Source organism: Protopterus annectens, chromosome 9.part0 (assembly GCF_019279795.1).
Source record: "Protopterus annectens isolate FY-2018-M chromosome 9.part0, PAN1.0, whole genome shotgun sequence".
NCBI lineage: Eukaryota > Metazoa > Chordata > Ceratodontiformes > Protopteridae > Protopterus > Protopterus annectens.
Window position 1 is genome coordinate 1,143,143,405 of NC_056743.1, and position 17,616 is coordinate 1,143,161,020.

At 37.6% G+C, this 17,616-nt stretch overlaps 1 protein-coding gene across 1 annotated transcript in view; it reads right to left on the reverse strand.

Annotated features, from left to right (window-relative positions):
• LOC122811876 (membrane-spanning 4-domains subfamily A member 12-like) overlaps positions 1-17,616 on the reverse strand; it is a 376,785-nt gene that overhangs the window by 227,553 nt on the left and 131,616 nt on the right. Inside the window, exon 2 of the mRNA XM_044084011.1 lies at positions 486-773. Within this exon, the coding sequence (XP_043939946.1) occupies positions 486-653 (168 nt within the window). The 5' untranslated portion in view covers positions 654-773. The remainder of the gene's footprint in view (positions 1-485; positions 774-17,616) is intronic.

Genomic DNA, 17,616 nt, shown 5'->3' on the forward strand with positions numbered 1-17,616 from the left:
ATCAAGTGAGTGACAGAGGAAATTAGAATGAGCTCAACTGTACAGCTAAAGTTTCAGTCATATACAACCATGTACTCCCTGACACTTGGGAAACAACCAAAGTAATTTTGAATAAACAATATTGCTGCTCCATATAGGCATGAAATAAAATGTTGTATTCAATACCCAAAAGTTAATACAGTATCTTAAGTAAAAATGTAACATTTCAAAAACATTTGGTACCTTAGTTCTCCTGATGCCAAAGAAAACTGTACAGATGAAATGGGGAACTATCTTCTTGTAGTGCACTGAGTTTGTGAGAGCTTGGATTTTTTTTATTATGCTGTGAGATAATTCATAGCTTAACAGAAAATCTAGAGGTCATTACCCATTTTTTCATGTTTTTATTTTCTACAAACTGATTTAGGCCGCTTAAACCCACTCCCCCTGGTATAGTAAATACCTGCTCAGCACATCCCTTCACAACTTCATGCATTCAGACTTACCCCAAGGGCTCTTGGCTCTCCCTTCATGAATTCCTTCACTTGTACTGACATTTTGCATAATTTAGATGTACAGAGGGATGCATTCTGTTGAAGACCTCTGGCATCAACCTGTGGATACACCTGGGTCATGACAACGACCCCATTCGCACCTTGAACTGCTGGATTCATTTCTCCCAGCTGACAGGCAGATATATAATAGCAAGAGTGATTTACCAGTCATACACAAAGTGCCAAATCCAATCTCCTTGTCAGGATGTATCGTCCGTTTCAATTGTAATTCATGTACTCCTAAAAAATAATACATAGGGAAAATCTTAATTTAGGATGCAGGCTATTTTATTCTTTTTTGTACTTCAAGCATTAACATTGTCCACAGATGTAAATCATACATCAACTCACAGATGTTTTCACTTTGTTCAAGACTCTAATCTGTGATTTTCATCCACTAACATTTTAATTTCAAAATAAATTATTAAAAGAAATAAAAAGAGTACAATGGAAATGTTTTGTTGCAGATACTTCAGAGAGCCATGTTCTATTCTGGCATATTAGTTTGCTTAATAAGAGCAAAGCACATATTTGTGTCTGCTGTTTATTTTGGATTTTACTAAGCTGTTTTAAAAATTCATGTTTACAGCTATGTTTTTGTGCTAAAATGATTATAAATAATACAGGGAAAAGGCAGGTGATCAGGGAGAATATTATACCATCATAAGTTCTTGCCTAGAATTGTGGGGAAATGGTTGCATGAGCAGATATGGTTGTCTGCTGCTAAGTAACCACCAGCTTCTTTTCTATATATATATGCACAATCTATCATACAATCAGACAATACACATCTAAATTGATAAACAAATATGTAAATTCACAGACAGGTAAAGAGAAGTAAAGATGGTTTGGTAGATAATTAGGGTGATAGATATATAGATAGATAGAAAGAAAGACAAAACATAGTAATTTTACAATTCATTTCATTTGTAAGGTCTTGACACCATTTTACACCACCCATACCAATGAATATTTTAAAGCTAGAGACTGGGGTTAAGGAGGTGCTGTTCCCTTACAAATGACGTTAAATGAAAGCCTGATAGAGGTGATACCCCTTTAGAATCCCACATACTTAGCCATATTTTTAAGTACAGAGAGTGATTAAGGAGGGTATCACTTCCCTTACAAACAGAATTAAAGAAAAAGGCCCATATTAAAAATTTAGTGCTACCTAGAAATAACTCCACCAGTCTCTAGCATCTTTCAAAATAATGTAGTGGCTGTGAAATGTTTCTGGTGCTGTAGCATTTTCAAGGCTACAGAGAAGTACAAGGAAGCTCCTGTATTCTACATTATCTCAATACATGGGCAACCCACTGGTTGTAGATCCTTTCTGCACAACTGCTAGATTTGATTTTCCACTGTAAGCACATCCACATTTCATTTTGTTTTCCTTCCTAAGTCTGCCACTTCCTTTGAAAGGCTACGTTTGTCCACCATCCTTTCTTGAGTAAATACTTTTTCTACTACTAATTGAAAAGAAAAAAAAAGGATTTGCCAGAACTTTGCAACCAACATCTTATCAGTAAAAAAGTCTGTCCATGCATGAAACACCCAAGATATGTTCATGTCTAACAATCTGTTGCTGATATTGCAAATCAAAGAAAAATATATACCTTAACAGATTTTTATACTCCAAGCACAGCATTTCTCTCGTTTTGAAATTTAACTTTCTTCCCAAGAAGGGATTTCTAAACAAGCTTCATCTGTGTATACTCTGTTGGGTTTCCATGACATCTTGGGTCCTCATGTTTTATGGTTTATTTTATTTAGTTTGTTTGTTTCAGATCAGGCCTGCACATGATCAGTTTTGTAACATCACCATTATTTTCTCCTCAAAATGAGACCTTAGGCCTATTGAATTTATAGACATATTGTTTTTTTTTGTTTGTTTTTTGTTTAGAGACAAGTCATATCTGTACAGCTGAGTAAGAATCTGGGAAACAGAATGATAATTTTTGCTGGCTGATGGGCTGATGAAGTGAAAGGAGGAGATATCTATAAGGTGGCCCAAAAGCCAACAATTTTACTTCTTCAATAGGTAATTTCATGTCAGCATTATGTGCAAATAAAACAAAAATAGATCATTAAAGGATCATAGGTGTTTACTAGGCTAATGATGAAAAGGGCCTTTTTAAGGATAACCATGAATTCCAAATCTCTGACAAGTTCTGGCACCGTTGATAAGTGTAAGTAGGGGCTTGGGAGATGAAACATTTACAAGCAGGCGTCTGGGAGATGAACCATTTACAGGCTGCCTGTGACCATTAGAGACATAGGTACCAAACCAAGGATGAATTTCCTGTTCCCAATCCAATTGTCCAGGTTACACTTGAATTGTGTTAGGGAAGAACTCTGCTTCACATGGATAGGGCACCTGTTCCAGAGAAGGGGTAGTCTGTACGATACATGCCTGTATCTCCAGTAGGTCCTAGTTATATCACAGGGAAGGTTTTAGTCCTTAGAATGGGGAATTCTGGTGCTGTTTGTTTTGCAGATATACAGGAGGTCCAGCAGGGTGGGGTCTGACAATGCCTTGCTTGCCAGGTATAGCTCTTCCCTTAACAGTCTATAGGAGACAGGGGACTATATTAGAACACAGAACTTTCAAAATTTCGAGTGTTCTAATATTGAACCCTATTAATCTTAAATTTAAAACAGTGAACATACAGAACACATACACACAACACAAGCACATCAAACAAACAACAATCCAGACACATACACCTAAACTCTTACACTTAACCCTACACTAAACTATACATACATCACTAACTATCCACTTACCTTAACCCAAACCCTAACCCTAAGGTCCGTCACTATCACACAGTCACCTCACCTGTACCCTAACCCTAACTCACCTACCCTGCCCTAACCCTCACATCCACACAATTGCATACTTATCTGACCCATGCCCTAACCCTAACTCACCTACCCCACCCTAACCCTCACATCCACACAATCGCACACTTACCTGAACCTGACCCGTAACTTTCCACCACAGTGCTGAAAATACCCAAGCAACAGAAACGGACAAACTAGGAAAAAATTTAATTCTGTTTCTTTGATATTTTCAGCATTCGCTAAAAAAGGGTCAATATCAGAACACTCGAAATTTTGAAAGTTCGGTGTTCTAATATAGACTCTGAGACAAAATACAAGGACAGGGCCTCGAGGTGGTCTGTGTAGGAGATGTTAGTTTCACCCTGTATTCTTTCAGTAAGGACCCTCTGTGGACATTCTAGTTGTTGAATATGCCTGGTTAGGTACATAAGAAAGGGGGTACTGTACTTAACTGTAAGTCTGATGAATATGTATTTGTCCAATTTTAGGGATATAGTTTATCCTGGTGTTGAGCAAGAACAGAGCCATCTTTTAGCTAGGAAGTATTTAAGACTTTAATGCTTAGACTAAATCCAAAACTTCTCTGAAAAAGATGAAGGTATATCTTTATTTTTTCTTATTTATATATTAAGGGTGTTTTGGCAAAATGCCATTGCTCAGATAATCCTCTTTCAAGTGCAATACTGAAATCATTGTCATATTGTGAGATGTTTGTAAAAATAATCAGTGGGCAATGATTATAGGCCACTGCTTTTTTCTCAAAAGTATTTGAGAGAGGGAATGTAACTTGAACATTATGGATGCTACTTTGTATCACTACACAGAGCAGAGACTGTACTTCTTAAGTGTACCTCATTGTGAGGAACATACCTCATTTGGGGTCTTAAAAATGTCATGTTCCTCGAAGTTCCAAATTGAAAGGCTATGTCACACATTCAGTGTTGAAAAATAGAAAAGAATCATATTGATTCATTAAAATACCTTTTTCATAAGTATAACCAGCATATTTAACCATCCCATGACCTTCCTAGTCGAAGTTGTTAGTAAGTATGTGTTCCACATTTTGCCCATTTGTTCCACATTATGATGGCTGGCGTTTCTCATTTTGGACATGGAAGGTTGAGAGCTATGGCAGAGACATCCTAATTTCTGAAATGATTTCTCACATCTGACCTAGAGTAGAGAACCCATTATGAAGAGGAGCAGTCAGTCAGCGTCGATCCTCATTTGTTATTGTGTCATAGCAGTTTATTGAGTTTTCAGAATACTGTGGATTTGAATCTGGATAAAATATCACTACGAAGGTGTAACCTGAATCATGTCCTATTTCTGGTTCTTCACATACCTCACAACTTCTTAGCAAAAGAAATCTGGACAAAGCTGAAAATAATGGGGGACAAAGGTTCATAAAATAGGGACAGACTAAATATTGCTCTTATAATCTTACAAAATTGCTAGAGTAACACAATTTGTATTAGCTTACATTTTATGAAGAATAAGAAGTCTGAAACTCAAATGTGTGTCATTATTTAGTGACATCAACCCTCAGTGATTTGCCATAAAACTACAAAGTTTATGAGGAACAGACCAAAAAAAATTAAGCAAAAATCTGGACATTCTGCGGAAATATGGACAGCTGAGAGATATGCATCTTGTATGATATACTATATCCTACTCTGAAGCAACATTAATATTTTCTTATATCAGAAATGAAACAAAATTACTTTTTATATTGTGATGAATATTCAGCCATTGACTGACACAGTGATTTCATTCGTGCCTACAGTGTCAGTAACATTAACTATAATATCCCTAAGGAAGTCTGCACGAGTCACCCTTCTACCACTCTCATCATCTGAGTTCCATCATTGCTGAAATACTTGGTGTTAAAGGAAATTAAGTTTTGAAATGTGCATATTATAATCTTATCTAGCATATTTAACAGAGCATATCAGAAGTGCAGTCAGGTAAAATAATGTTGATGATAGTCAGTGACATTGAAAGGATTTTTGTGTCAGACACTTCAGTCAAGGAAGGTAGAACCCCATCATTAAAGTAAAAGGAAGTCCTACTATATATTGCAATATGAATTAGCAGTTGCATAACAGTCTCTTTCTGTGTGTGTGTGTGTGTGTGTGTGTGTGTGTGTGTGTATATATATATATATATATATATATATATATACACACACACACACACACACACACACACACACACACACACACACACACACACACACACACACACACACACACACATTTCTTTTTTTCTTTGTCTCACACACACCAGGCAAATCTGCAAAAGCAACATTTCTTGCAGGGTGAGAAATCTTCCAGCATCCCATTGTAAGGAATTTATGTATTTATCTCTCACATTCCACTTACTTAGATATACTAACTTCAGGATCAAGCAACCCTGAGAAAAACAAACTCCCTGCAACATATGAATTGTAGGATCATGCATTCTTCAGGATGTTAAATATTACATGTAGTAAGACTACTTTCAACCAGGGACGGCTCATGCTATTGGACTGCAGCCCCCCCCCCCCCAGCTGTAAATAAAATAAGATTAAAATAAAAAGAAATCTTCTTGTCTTGTCTTTCGTAAAAAAAAAAAACAAAATCAACCCCCACCCAAGCATGCGCGTTATTCCCAGCCAAGTCACACATATATAGATAGGAATCAATCTGGACTGCTGGAGAACCAGTCCAGATTAGGCAGACACCATATAGACCACAGAGATCCCAGAAGTCTATGCAGTTACAACTGCATAGACTAGAAGATCGGACTGCAATATCTGCAGGCTGGAGAGTCTCATGGGAAGGAAATGCAACATCTGGCTGGGTAACTTGTTCTCACGGGGCTTGAAGCTGCACCAGAAATATTTTGCTGCTGCTAACTTAACAGAGGTATTTGTTTTTGTTGCCATATATTAACTTAACAGCATTGTGTGAGCTGCACTACTGGAAAGTTTGAGAACATAAGTATTTTGTTGTATTGCCATATTAATGAAGGCATTTGTATTTATTTTGCTGCCGCATTGAGCTGCACTTTACTGTTTCGTTTGAGAACAGAAGTATTTTGCTGCCATATATTAACAGAGGTATTTGTACTGTGCTACTACTGTAATTAACAGAGGTTGTAATTTGAGAACAGAAGTGTTTTGCTTTGCTGTCGCATATTAATGGAGCTTGTTTGAGAAAAGAAGTGTTTTGCTTTGCTGACACATATTAAGGGAGGTGTGTGTGTGTGTGTGTGTGTGTGTGTGTGTGTGTGTGTGTGAGAGATGCCCCAGTTACATATAGTTGGTGGCTAAAGAGACTCAAACCCTGTACCTTGGGAAGCAAGTAGCTACAGCTTAGCTTCCCTACCCACCACCACTTGTGAAATTTTGTTCTGTTCCTCATAATATCTGTGTTTTTTCTGGAGTTGTAATTCACTAACTAATGACAGGCATTTGAATTTCAGACTTCATATTCTTCAGAAAATACATGGTAACACAAAACCATTTATTCTAGCAATTTTCTGTTTATACAAACAATATTTAAAAATTGTCCCTATTTTTGGGGCTGTAGTCCCCATTATTGGCTTTGTCCAGGTTTTTTGTGCTAAGAGGTTGATAGCTATGGTGAGAACTGAATATGTTTGGGGGCTGTATTTTCCCATGATTCGCTTTGTCTAGGTGTTTTGTGCTAAGAGTTTGAAAGCTATGGTGAGAACTGAATTCACTAAATGATGGCCATTTAAGTTTGTCTGTCTTTCAAGAAACAGCTGATTTGGTATAATGTAATGTTGCTCTGACTGTAGTGCACAGTGTCCTGGGTTCAAGATTTGGCAATGAAATGCATGGTGGTAACATAGCATTTTATTCTAGCAACTTTACAAGATTATACAATCGCAGTTTAAAATGTGACCTAGTTTTGGGGCTTTTGATTCCTCCCCAATGAGGTTTGGCTTTTTCCAGATTTCTTGTGCTTCAAAGTTGACAGATACAGTTGAATGTTGAGTGAATTTTACAAGGAGCTGAGAGCTTGAAGAGAAGTTTAGTGCTGCTTATACTGAGTCTGCTTGCATTGTTAATAGCACAACAGGTAGTGTACTTGCTTTTGATGCAGAAGGCTGTGAGTCCTACTCCATCAGTATATAGATGCATTGCTGATACTGTACTGTGTTGTACTTTAATCTGGAATTATTTAGATGACTTTTACTTCTGCAGGGATTGTGCATGTTTACTGATACTGGTGGACTGTAGAAGTTTGAGTAGAATTTGATGGTGGAAATGTTCTGACTAGGGCAGTTTAGTCATTATTGGTGCATGCATTTTGTTTCATTGTTTACTGGAAAATGTTCAAAACAATATTTTAAAGCCATCTCTAACAACTGTACTGTATTATACAAGGAATGCAATTTAATACAATCAGGAAGGTGTATCAAAGAACAAAACTGTGTTTCCTGTGCAAGGGGCCTATGAATTGAAAATTGCCCAAAGTTAATCTTTATCTGCCACTGGCCAGATTTATTTACTTTGAATGCAGATTTCAATGCTGCTTCAATTAATGTGAGTTTTAAGGGCAGATAAGTTTTAATGCTAAGTCTGTTTTCATTGTGAGACTGCATTGCTTTGTTTAGAAGATGTCTATTACAATTTGTGCTGTAAAATGTAAAATAAAACTTTTAAATGAAATCCAAATAATTGCAGAAGTAAAGCAGTATGCACATTACAGTGTTTAGGGTAAATGGGGTGAAATAGCCAAGTAATGGGACATTGAAATAGCTGCAAGGGGGAGGAGGCCCCATTCGACCATGGTTTTGTGAGGGGGAAGGGCGGCAAACTCAGACAGCCCCAGCTGAACTATACCTCTCAGCTGCTCAGATTTCTGTTTTTTTCCTCATAAAATGTGTGTTTTTCTGGCAAATCATTTAGGAATGAAGTCATTAAATAATGACAGGCATCAAGTTTCAGACTTCATACCCTTCAGAAATATGCATCTTAAAGCAAGACCTGTTATTCTGCCAGCTGTCTAAGTTTATGCAAGAGCAATTTTTAGTACTATTTGTTCCCCCAATATATTTGGCCTTGTTTAGATTTCCTGTGTTAAAGAAGTTGAGAAGTATGCACAAATAATTGCTTTATAGAATAAGCAATAAGGTATATCCAAACCTCTCAACTCTCCCCAATTTTGGCTCAAAATGTTGCTCTCCCCTTAATAATCTCTCTGCAAAATGGCAAATTTGGAAGAAAATGTGGAGGGTTTACAATTAATAAATAATTGTAGTGATCAGAGTTATAGATTACTTTTAATTTCAGAAAGGCATGTAGATTCTCTTATTTTGTCAGCTGCTCAAGTTAACAGTACTAATATTAGGAATAACCCTTCTTTGACAGGTTCCCAGCTGTATTGTGAGGCTATTTTATATTTTTGCATCACATATTTGGTCCATTTTTCATAAATTTGTGGTTTTGTGGAAAATTAGTGGCAAATCATTAAAGATTGAAGATAGAAAATAATGACAGACATTTGAGTTTCAGATTTCATACCCTTCAGACAATTCAAATGAATGCAAGACCTACTATTCTATTATCTTGCTAAGTTTATAAGAGCAATATTTAAAAAGTGTCCTTATTTTTGGGCCTTCGTCCCACTTCTGTTTATGGCTTTGTCTCGATTTCTTTCTCTGAGTCTGAGACATATGACAAATGTGTCAGGGCCATCATTGTCAGTCAGAGACATTTCAAATTGTTACATACTTGTTGCACCCCACTTCCCCACATAGTGACTCTGGATGTGTCCAAGCAAGGCAAGGAGCAGTTATGCAATGTAAGTGTGCAGAGTATCCCCCCATCACAGGTAGACAAGTACTACAGTGTTTTTTTAATCTGTCCTCGATTTTGCAAAATGTTCTGGTTTTCTGTCATATTCTTATACTGATTTATGCTTCTTCTTATTCAGAAAATGCATGTTATTGCAGAGTCTGTTGTTTTGCGTTTAAGTAGCAATGCTTTTATGACCATCAGGTAAGCTTATCTGAAACTGTATGATGCAAGTAAGCTTTAACAGGCATACTGTTAAAGAATTACCAACATTGAAAGCCTTTTTGTTGTTGCCATGCAGAGAATATTTACATAACTAGATAGCGTATAAGCTTTAGGTATTGAAATGCATATGACAGTATTTGTAATAAAGGACAGGATTACAGTATTTTCAGAAGCTCGTCACATTTGTTGGAGACTTGCAGTCATCTTGCAGGCTTTACCCGTAAACTAAACAGAATGCCAATCTATCATGTATGGTCCATATCTTGTGCAGTAATCCTTTAAGCACTTTATCTTGAGCTTCTTTCTTGTTTGCTGTTCATTTTTTATTTTGATCATGTTTTTCCCATGAAACAAGTAGAGAGTTATCAGGCAGCAGGTCTTTTTTGGATAAGAAGCATTTTTACAAGTGGAGTTATCACAGAGATTGCTACTTTCAGCATGTTACTTGGTACTTTTATAAAGCTGAATATACATTATAATTAGAACTCCAGTGCAAGGAGATGTGGTTTGAGTTGAATGTTGCTTGTTTTTTCTACTTGATTTTGACTTGCATTTAAAAAATTATTTATTTTTTCATGCCACAAAACCTTTGTTTCCATCTTGATATTAAGTAAGCTGTCATGTAGCCAATGCAACAAAATATTTTTTTCTTCTACAATTCATTTTGTCTTGATTCGACTCTCATAATGACAGTTTGGCACCCAAGGCAGCATATTTGATTAAAGTCCCAGTTTTTGAGGTTTTTAGCATAGCCCCACCCCTTTCTAGTTGGCCACCCCATTCTGGTTGGCCCCACACATTTAGCTGTCTCCTGCAGCCCCCCTTTGATTTGACGTCACCAGCCACCACTGCTTTCAACAAATGGTCACTCTCCCTGTAATCAGCACATTGGTCTGTTAAATTATTTAGAAGCAGCATTACATACCACTCCTTAAACCGACATATGACATTTGGAAGTTTAGGTCATCTGCAGCTATAGTACATTTGTTCATCCTCAATGACACTTATGCCACAAGAACTGAAATAAAAGCTCAGATCAAACCTGAAAGGGACAGTTCCAGCTGAAACAAGAAAAAGCACTGTTGTTTGAGTTTCAGGGTGTAAGTTACTTTAAGCACCCAACACTCTTATTCTTCTGGTTTAGTCATGGCTTCTAATGCCTGACAGTGGGAGAATGACATCTAGGCAAATTACATGATGTCATTTATAAATAATGTAAATAAGGAAACAGCACATAATCTATCATACTAATGCACCAGTCCATTGGGATAACTTCTATCTCTGTCAAATCCTAGAATGTATAAATGTAAGTACTGTTTGTGTATAAATGTAAATAGAAATGTAACTCCATTGTGTTTACCTGGAACGAAGTATAATGCCATGTAAACAAATGGAGATTTTCTCCCTGGGCTACCACTTAAATGGATATTACCCAGTCACACTTTCCTGGTAAACAAAGATAAATAAATGTTAAACATGTTTTAATATATTTAAAAGAAATAAATAAATTATGGATGTTAACTACTTTTATATCATTTACTCATCTCACCTCATATTGTAATTCCTGTTTGTATTATACTAACTTACTTTAATTCCTCAATAAGCTGGATGAAATTTCAACAAATATTAAATCATTTGCATATAACTTATATATATATATGTATAGATATTCTTAACGAATGTTTTCATATTATGCCTATTTCGGTACAATTATTTAAACTGTGGACATTTTTGTATTATTTTTAAAGATTGTAAAATTATTGTTCTTAAATGTTTTGTAATACGTTTCAGCTTTTCTCCCCGGGCCTCTGCTGAAAATGGATTCCTACCCAATCAGACTTTCCTGGTAATGAAATGTAAATCAATCAATAAATAAGTAAATACAATTGACATGCTATATTTACAGTTTTTATCATTCTAAGCTTAAACAGAGTACTTATTTTTTCCATAATTCCCATACTTTGTTGTTTATGTTTTCAAATATGAACACTACACAGAAATGTTGAGTGCATTCAACTGCCTTGTAAAACTATCCATGCCTTGAAATAGCCAACAGTAATGTCTACATCCAGGAAGGGGCCTGCTCCTGTCATACCAACAGCAGTTGAAACAAACATGTGAGGTGGTTACAGTGTTGCCTAAACAGTGCAACATACAGCATTTAGGGATTTATATTTGTTGCTGTGACAGAGCAAATATTCAATTGCTAAATTAAAACTGCAACAAGAAGCAAGCCTTGCTGTACAGCTTCCTTGTCTTTATTCATATAATGGAGTTAACCAAACTGAAAATAAAAAAAAAAAGATTTTAAAGAGTCATGAGTAGCTATCAACAAGTTTCTACAATAAACAATTGGCCAGATTCCTAAACGCCTACGCTAAGTCGGTATTCAAGAACATTAATATCACATCTTCTGTGCTTTCTAGTCATTCAGAAAGATTACACTAAGTATACATGTAGTCTGTATTTTGTGGTAACCTTTATAAATCCCCCTTGATATTTAAGGCTGCAAGAAAATCAGTAGGAAAACTAAAATTAGGAGGAAGATCATGTGAGTTCATAGGTTGATACTAGGCTATCGGCCCTAAGGCCTATATAAGCCTAGCCATAACAATTCCCTGGCTTTTTCTTCCCACAGTATTTACTTCTAGGGACCCCTGTCTAGCAGGCCAACTGACGTGATCCTCAGGGTGAATTTCCTATCACCCATCCAATTGTCAAGGTTCCTTTTGAAGAGGGCCAAAGAGGCGCTCTACTTGACATGTATGGGCAGTCTATTCCAGAGTCTGGGGAGTCTCTGGGTCAGGCACCTATCCCTCCAGCATGTTTTGTTCATTGTGTTGACAAGGTTTAGATCATTGGAGCATGTGGCTCTGAGGGATTAGGATTTCTTTAAGTGTAGCATGTCCAACAGCTCTGGGTTTGACATGGCATTGTATGTTAAGCAGAGATTGCCTCTGAGTAGATGATATGTGACAGAGTATAGCTGGAGTTTTTTTTAGACGGTCAGCATAGGACATCTGCTTTAGGACTATGATTCTTTTAGTGAGGTATTTCTGTGGCCTTTCCAGTTGCTGCAGATGCCTTGAGAGGTACATACCAAATAGGGAGTAGTATTATATAATGGGTCAAATGAAGGATGAGTACAGTGGGACAATGACCTCCTTTTTTCTGGATGAAAAGCCCACAGTGATGAGGTGTGCCACATAGAAGGATTTCTTGACTGTTATAGTGATGTGGTTTTTGAAGCTTAGACCACTGTCCACCTGTGTCCCTAAGTCTCTTATCACATTTTTGGTGTTTAGTGTACTGCCACCTATGTGGTAATTCATGGGTACATGTTTTTTCCCCAAAGGGGATAACTATACATTTCTTGGCATTGAGCTTGAGCCCATGGCTCTGGCACCAAGCATCTGTTTCTGTAAGGCCATTTTGTAGAATATTCACATCATTTCAGGATTTAATTATGTCTCCCAGTTTGCAGTCATCCGCAAACTTTGTTGCCAGAGTCCCTTAGTGTTGGCCTGTACTTCAGAGAAGTAGATGCCAAACAAGAGCGGTCTCAGGACTGAACCCTGAGGTACTCCACTTGTCACTTGCCTGGAGCTGGATTTGGAGTTGGCTACTTTTACAGTGTGGGTTCTGTCAGTAAGCCAGTTGGCAACCCATCGAGAGACATAGGAATTAATGACCAGCTTATTAAGTTTATCTATGATTCCAGAGTGGGGGATGGAGTCAAAGGCCTTGGCAAGGTCCAGATAGACTGTGTGGACTGCCTTACTCTTGTCCACAGCTCTGGAGACTGATTCAAAGAAGTCAGTCAGGTTCAGGAGGTAAGATCAGCCCTTCACAAACCCAAACTGAGTGGGGTCCAGTGTTTGAAGGTTGCCGATGTCTTTGTTTACAAGTTCCATGATAATACATTCCATGACCTTGCAGAACAGGCTTGTCAGACTGATGGGGTGGTAGTTCCTGGGATCCAAGGTGGACCCCTTTTGTGGAGTGGGATAACTGTAGTTGTGCGCCACTTATTGGGCACGAAGCATGAGGTGAGGCTCTGATTAAACATGACACTTAGGTAAAGTGACAATTCGTTTTGTAGTTCATGTAGTACACAGCCTGGGATGTTGTCTGGTCCCATGGATGTTGTATTCTTAGCTTTGGAGAGTGCAGTTTTTACCTGTGTGGCTGTTATTACCGGAATTTTGCAATCTTTTGGTATTGAGATGGGCCCTTTAGGGGGTGAGAGGGGGGTGAAGTTGGCACTGAATCGATCTGCCAGGATATTGGCAATATCCTTGGGATCAGTATATTTAATGCCATTCTGTTGTAGCTCAAAGCATATCTGAGCATTGCCATTTAGATTCTTGACATAGCTATAGAATGTCTTGTGGTGGTCTTTGGAATCTTTTGCAGTTTTTTTTTTTATGTTATGCTTGTGTTGTCTGTTCCTTCAGAATGGTGCACAATTAGTGTGCACTTAATGTGTGAATGAAACAATGGCTTTATGTAAATGTTTGTTGTTGAATGCATTTTGCACTGATTGAGTTTCTTGTACTGACAGGAATGCAATTAAGTCTACTTTGTCAATTTCTTTTATCAGTACCATTTTGAATATTACTACTAATTAAAAAAAAATGTATTATAACTTAGTTGTGTATGTGCAGTTCTCATTTCCTTGTTATCTTCTGACAGGGGGTTCTGAGTGACATGAAATTCTTATATCCTTGTTAATACTCTGACATGAGATGCAGGGGGCCAGTAATCCCCTGTGATAAGTTATGGTTCTAGTTGTAGTCTGTTATTCCTGGTGCAGGGGAGAACAATGTGCCTGGACTGCTTAAGGTTGTAACAGAACTCTGGATTCCAGTACAAAATGATATTACTTGGAGTGTTAATGGTGAGCGATGTATTTTATTTAGTGTTATTTTTTTATATATTTAATTTATATGCATTTCATGTTGCTAGAAGCCTACAGTACTAGTATCTTCATCACACATTACATGGTGATTTGTAGTATTTATGATCAAAATCAGTAACTGGGCATGACTGACTGATTAGAAGTCAGGACAAGGTTCGCTATGATATACCCTGTAGGATACTTAAAGTAATTTTGCTTGGTTCACTTGCATTAACTTGCACAACAGGTTAACATGGAATGGTAGACATTTCTTCTAAATAAGTTATGGAATGTAAGCAGTAAGCACCGACCATATCTGTGTCAGTCCTTACAGATTGTAGGTACTGCTTAAAAGCCACACTGCTAGTATGACCTCAGATGACTGATGTCTTATTTCGTGCATATAGATGAAATAGTTTAAGTCCTACATGTAATCACATAAGTCAGTCTGAAATGAAATTAGCCTGTTTCATTTTTGGCATTATAAACATATTAGGCCACAGTGAACAGCATTCAGCCAGAATGGCATGCACTTTCATTTAGATTTGTACTGCTGTTGTTACTCTTAATGAGAAAAATAAATCTATTTACCTTTACAGTAACATGACCATTTAAGGCTAGATTAAAACAAAATCTATCAAGAGAATCATTAGTTTACATTTATAGCAACATGACCATGCTACACTAAAACAAACAAAATCCATGAAGGCCATAATACTCAGAAATAATTCTCATTTAAAAAGTTTCACATGCATGGTTGAAGATTCTGCACTGACAGATTTTTAGTACATTTCCTGATTTATACAAAAGTTTAAATGATTCAACCTGATACCATATATGGTTATTCTTTCTAAATGTTAAGAATCTGATTTTATTTTAAGCAATCTGTCTTTCTTTTCTCCCTACAGCAGACGATCAGCTAATACCATCTCCTCTCGTCATTCGTGCTGTATATTAACTGTAACTAGTCAAATATTAGCCTGCCTGTGCTGCAAAGTGACTGAGGCATTCCCTCCAAAGCAGTAGTCCTTGCACTCTAAGGACCACTTAGTAAGTAGGTCACTGTCTTCTCTTGACCAATAGATTACACTGTGCATGCCAGTTACTCAGTTTCCTGTTTTCTGCAGTCAGTAAATGAAAGAAAATTGTAATACTTGGTGCCTCCTTGATAATTGCTCTGTATCAACTATAAACTGATTGTTCAATATGAGGGTGGGAAGCCCACTTTGTTGTATCCTTGCAGTTGGGTCAGGGTCTCATCCTCCCATGTGCTAAGGATGAAGTTTGAATATGCGGGGGCCATTTTGGCCCCCTTGGCTACTCCATGTTTTTGCTGGTAAATTTCTTTGTCGAATACAAAAAATTGTTGTTGAGCACTACTAACAGTAATTCCCTAATCATTTTGATTCTTAAACAGGTAAACCAGGTGTGCCTGTGTAGGTAGCTGCATACCAGTTCAATGCCTTCCTGGTGAAGGATACTGGTATATAGGACTGCTACTTCTAGGATGACCTGGAAGTGGTCAGTTGTTCTCTTTCTAATATAAAAACAAAACAAATTTATTAAAATTTAAATAATTTTAGCATGTTTTGCTAAGGCATTAACAAGATTATTTTTGTGACTAGCATAAACATGCTGATATATATATATATATATATATATATATATATATATATATATATATATATATATTTATATAAACATTTTCAAAGTTTTTTTAGTTTTCTCTATAGAGAATGTTGGGATGATAAAAAAGTTTCCCAAATATACTATCACTGTTGTATTACAGTTATAGCAACCTTGACAAAAATATTGACTTCAATAGTAACAAAATTACCTATATTTAAGAATGTGCATTTATACATGCTCTTGTTAGTAATGTATTTAGTATTAACCTTCAAGTTTTCTGGTCAGATCTTTATATTCAAACCATTCCTGTAACTAAATTGGGGCTACTTTCTAATTTTATCAGACAGCCCCTCCTCTGCATGGAAAGGGTTCTAAGTGCACACCAGCCACATAGCTGGACTTCTCTGGGTACAGTTTTGTAGGTTTCAACTCCATTCATGATTCATTTTATAGGTTCATAGGTATGCTATCTGCCCAAAGGCATTTATAAGCCTAGCTGGAATGTGTTGGCTTTCGCCACCCCCTTAGATTAGTTCCCGGTGCCTCTGTCTAGCAGAGCCATTGAAGTGATCCCTGGGATAAACTTTCTGTTTCCCATCCACTCGTCATGGTTTCTCTTGAAGAGGTTTAGCGAGAAGCTCTGCCTAATGTAGATTGGAATCTTGTTCCAGAGCATGGGAAGTCTCTGGGACAGGAATCTACCCCTCCAGCATGTCCTAGTTATTGTTGTGGTGGTGAGGTTTAGATCCCTCAAGCATGTGGCTCGAGGGGATATAGTTTTCTTTAGGTGGTGCATGTCCATCAATTCTGGGTTGGACATGGCCTTATATGTCAGACAGAGATCACCTCTGCGTAGGCGGTATACAACCGAGTACAGCTGGAGTTTCTTCAGTCAAGCTGCACAGGGCATCTTCTTGAGGCCAGTGAGGTACTTCTGTGGCCTTTCCAGTTGTTGCAGGTGTCTTGTAAGGTACATCCCAAATGGGGCACTGTACTCTATGATGGTTCTGATGAGTGATGTGTAGAGGGACACAATGACCTCTTTTGATCTGGATGCAAACCCTTTTGTGATTAGGTGGGCCACATAGAAGGATTTTCTAACCACTATGGCAATGTGATTACCAAAGTAGAGGTTACTATCTACTTGGGTCCCAAGACCCCTTATTATGTCTTCCGTATTTAGGGGGCTACCACCTATGTGGTAGTTTGTGTGTACTTTGTTTTTTCCAAAGGGGATGACTATGCACTTTTTGGCATTTAGCTTGAGGTCATGGTTTTGACACCAGGTATCTGTCTCAGTGAGACCCTTCTGGAGGATGTCTGTGTCAGCCGGAGAGTCATTTATAGCCCCAAGTTTGCAGTCATCTGTGAACCTGGACAGCCATAGTCCTCCTGTGCTTGCCTGTACCTCTGAGAAGTATATGCCGAACAGGAGAGGTCCTAGGACTGAGCCCCGGGAAACGCCACTTGTAGCCAGTTTAGAGTCAGACCTAACTCCCACATCTCTTACAATGTGGGTTCTGTCCGTGAGCCAGTTGGCAACCCATCTCGTGAGGTAGGGGTTTATGTTCAGGCTGGTGAGCTTGTCTATAATACCTAAGTGGGGAATGGTGTCGAAGGCTTTTGTGAGGTCTAGGTAGGTAGGCTGTGTGGACCACCTTTCCCTCATCTAT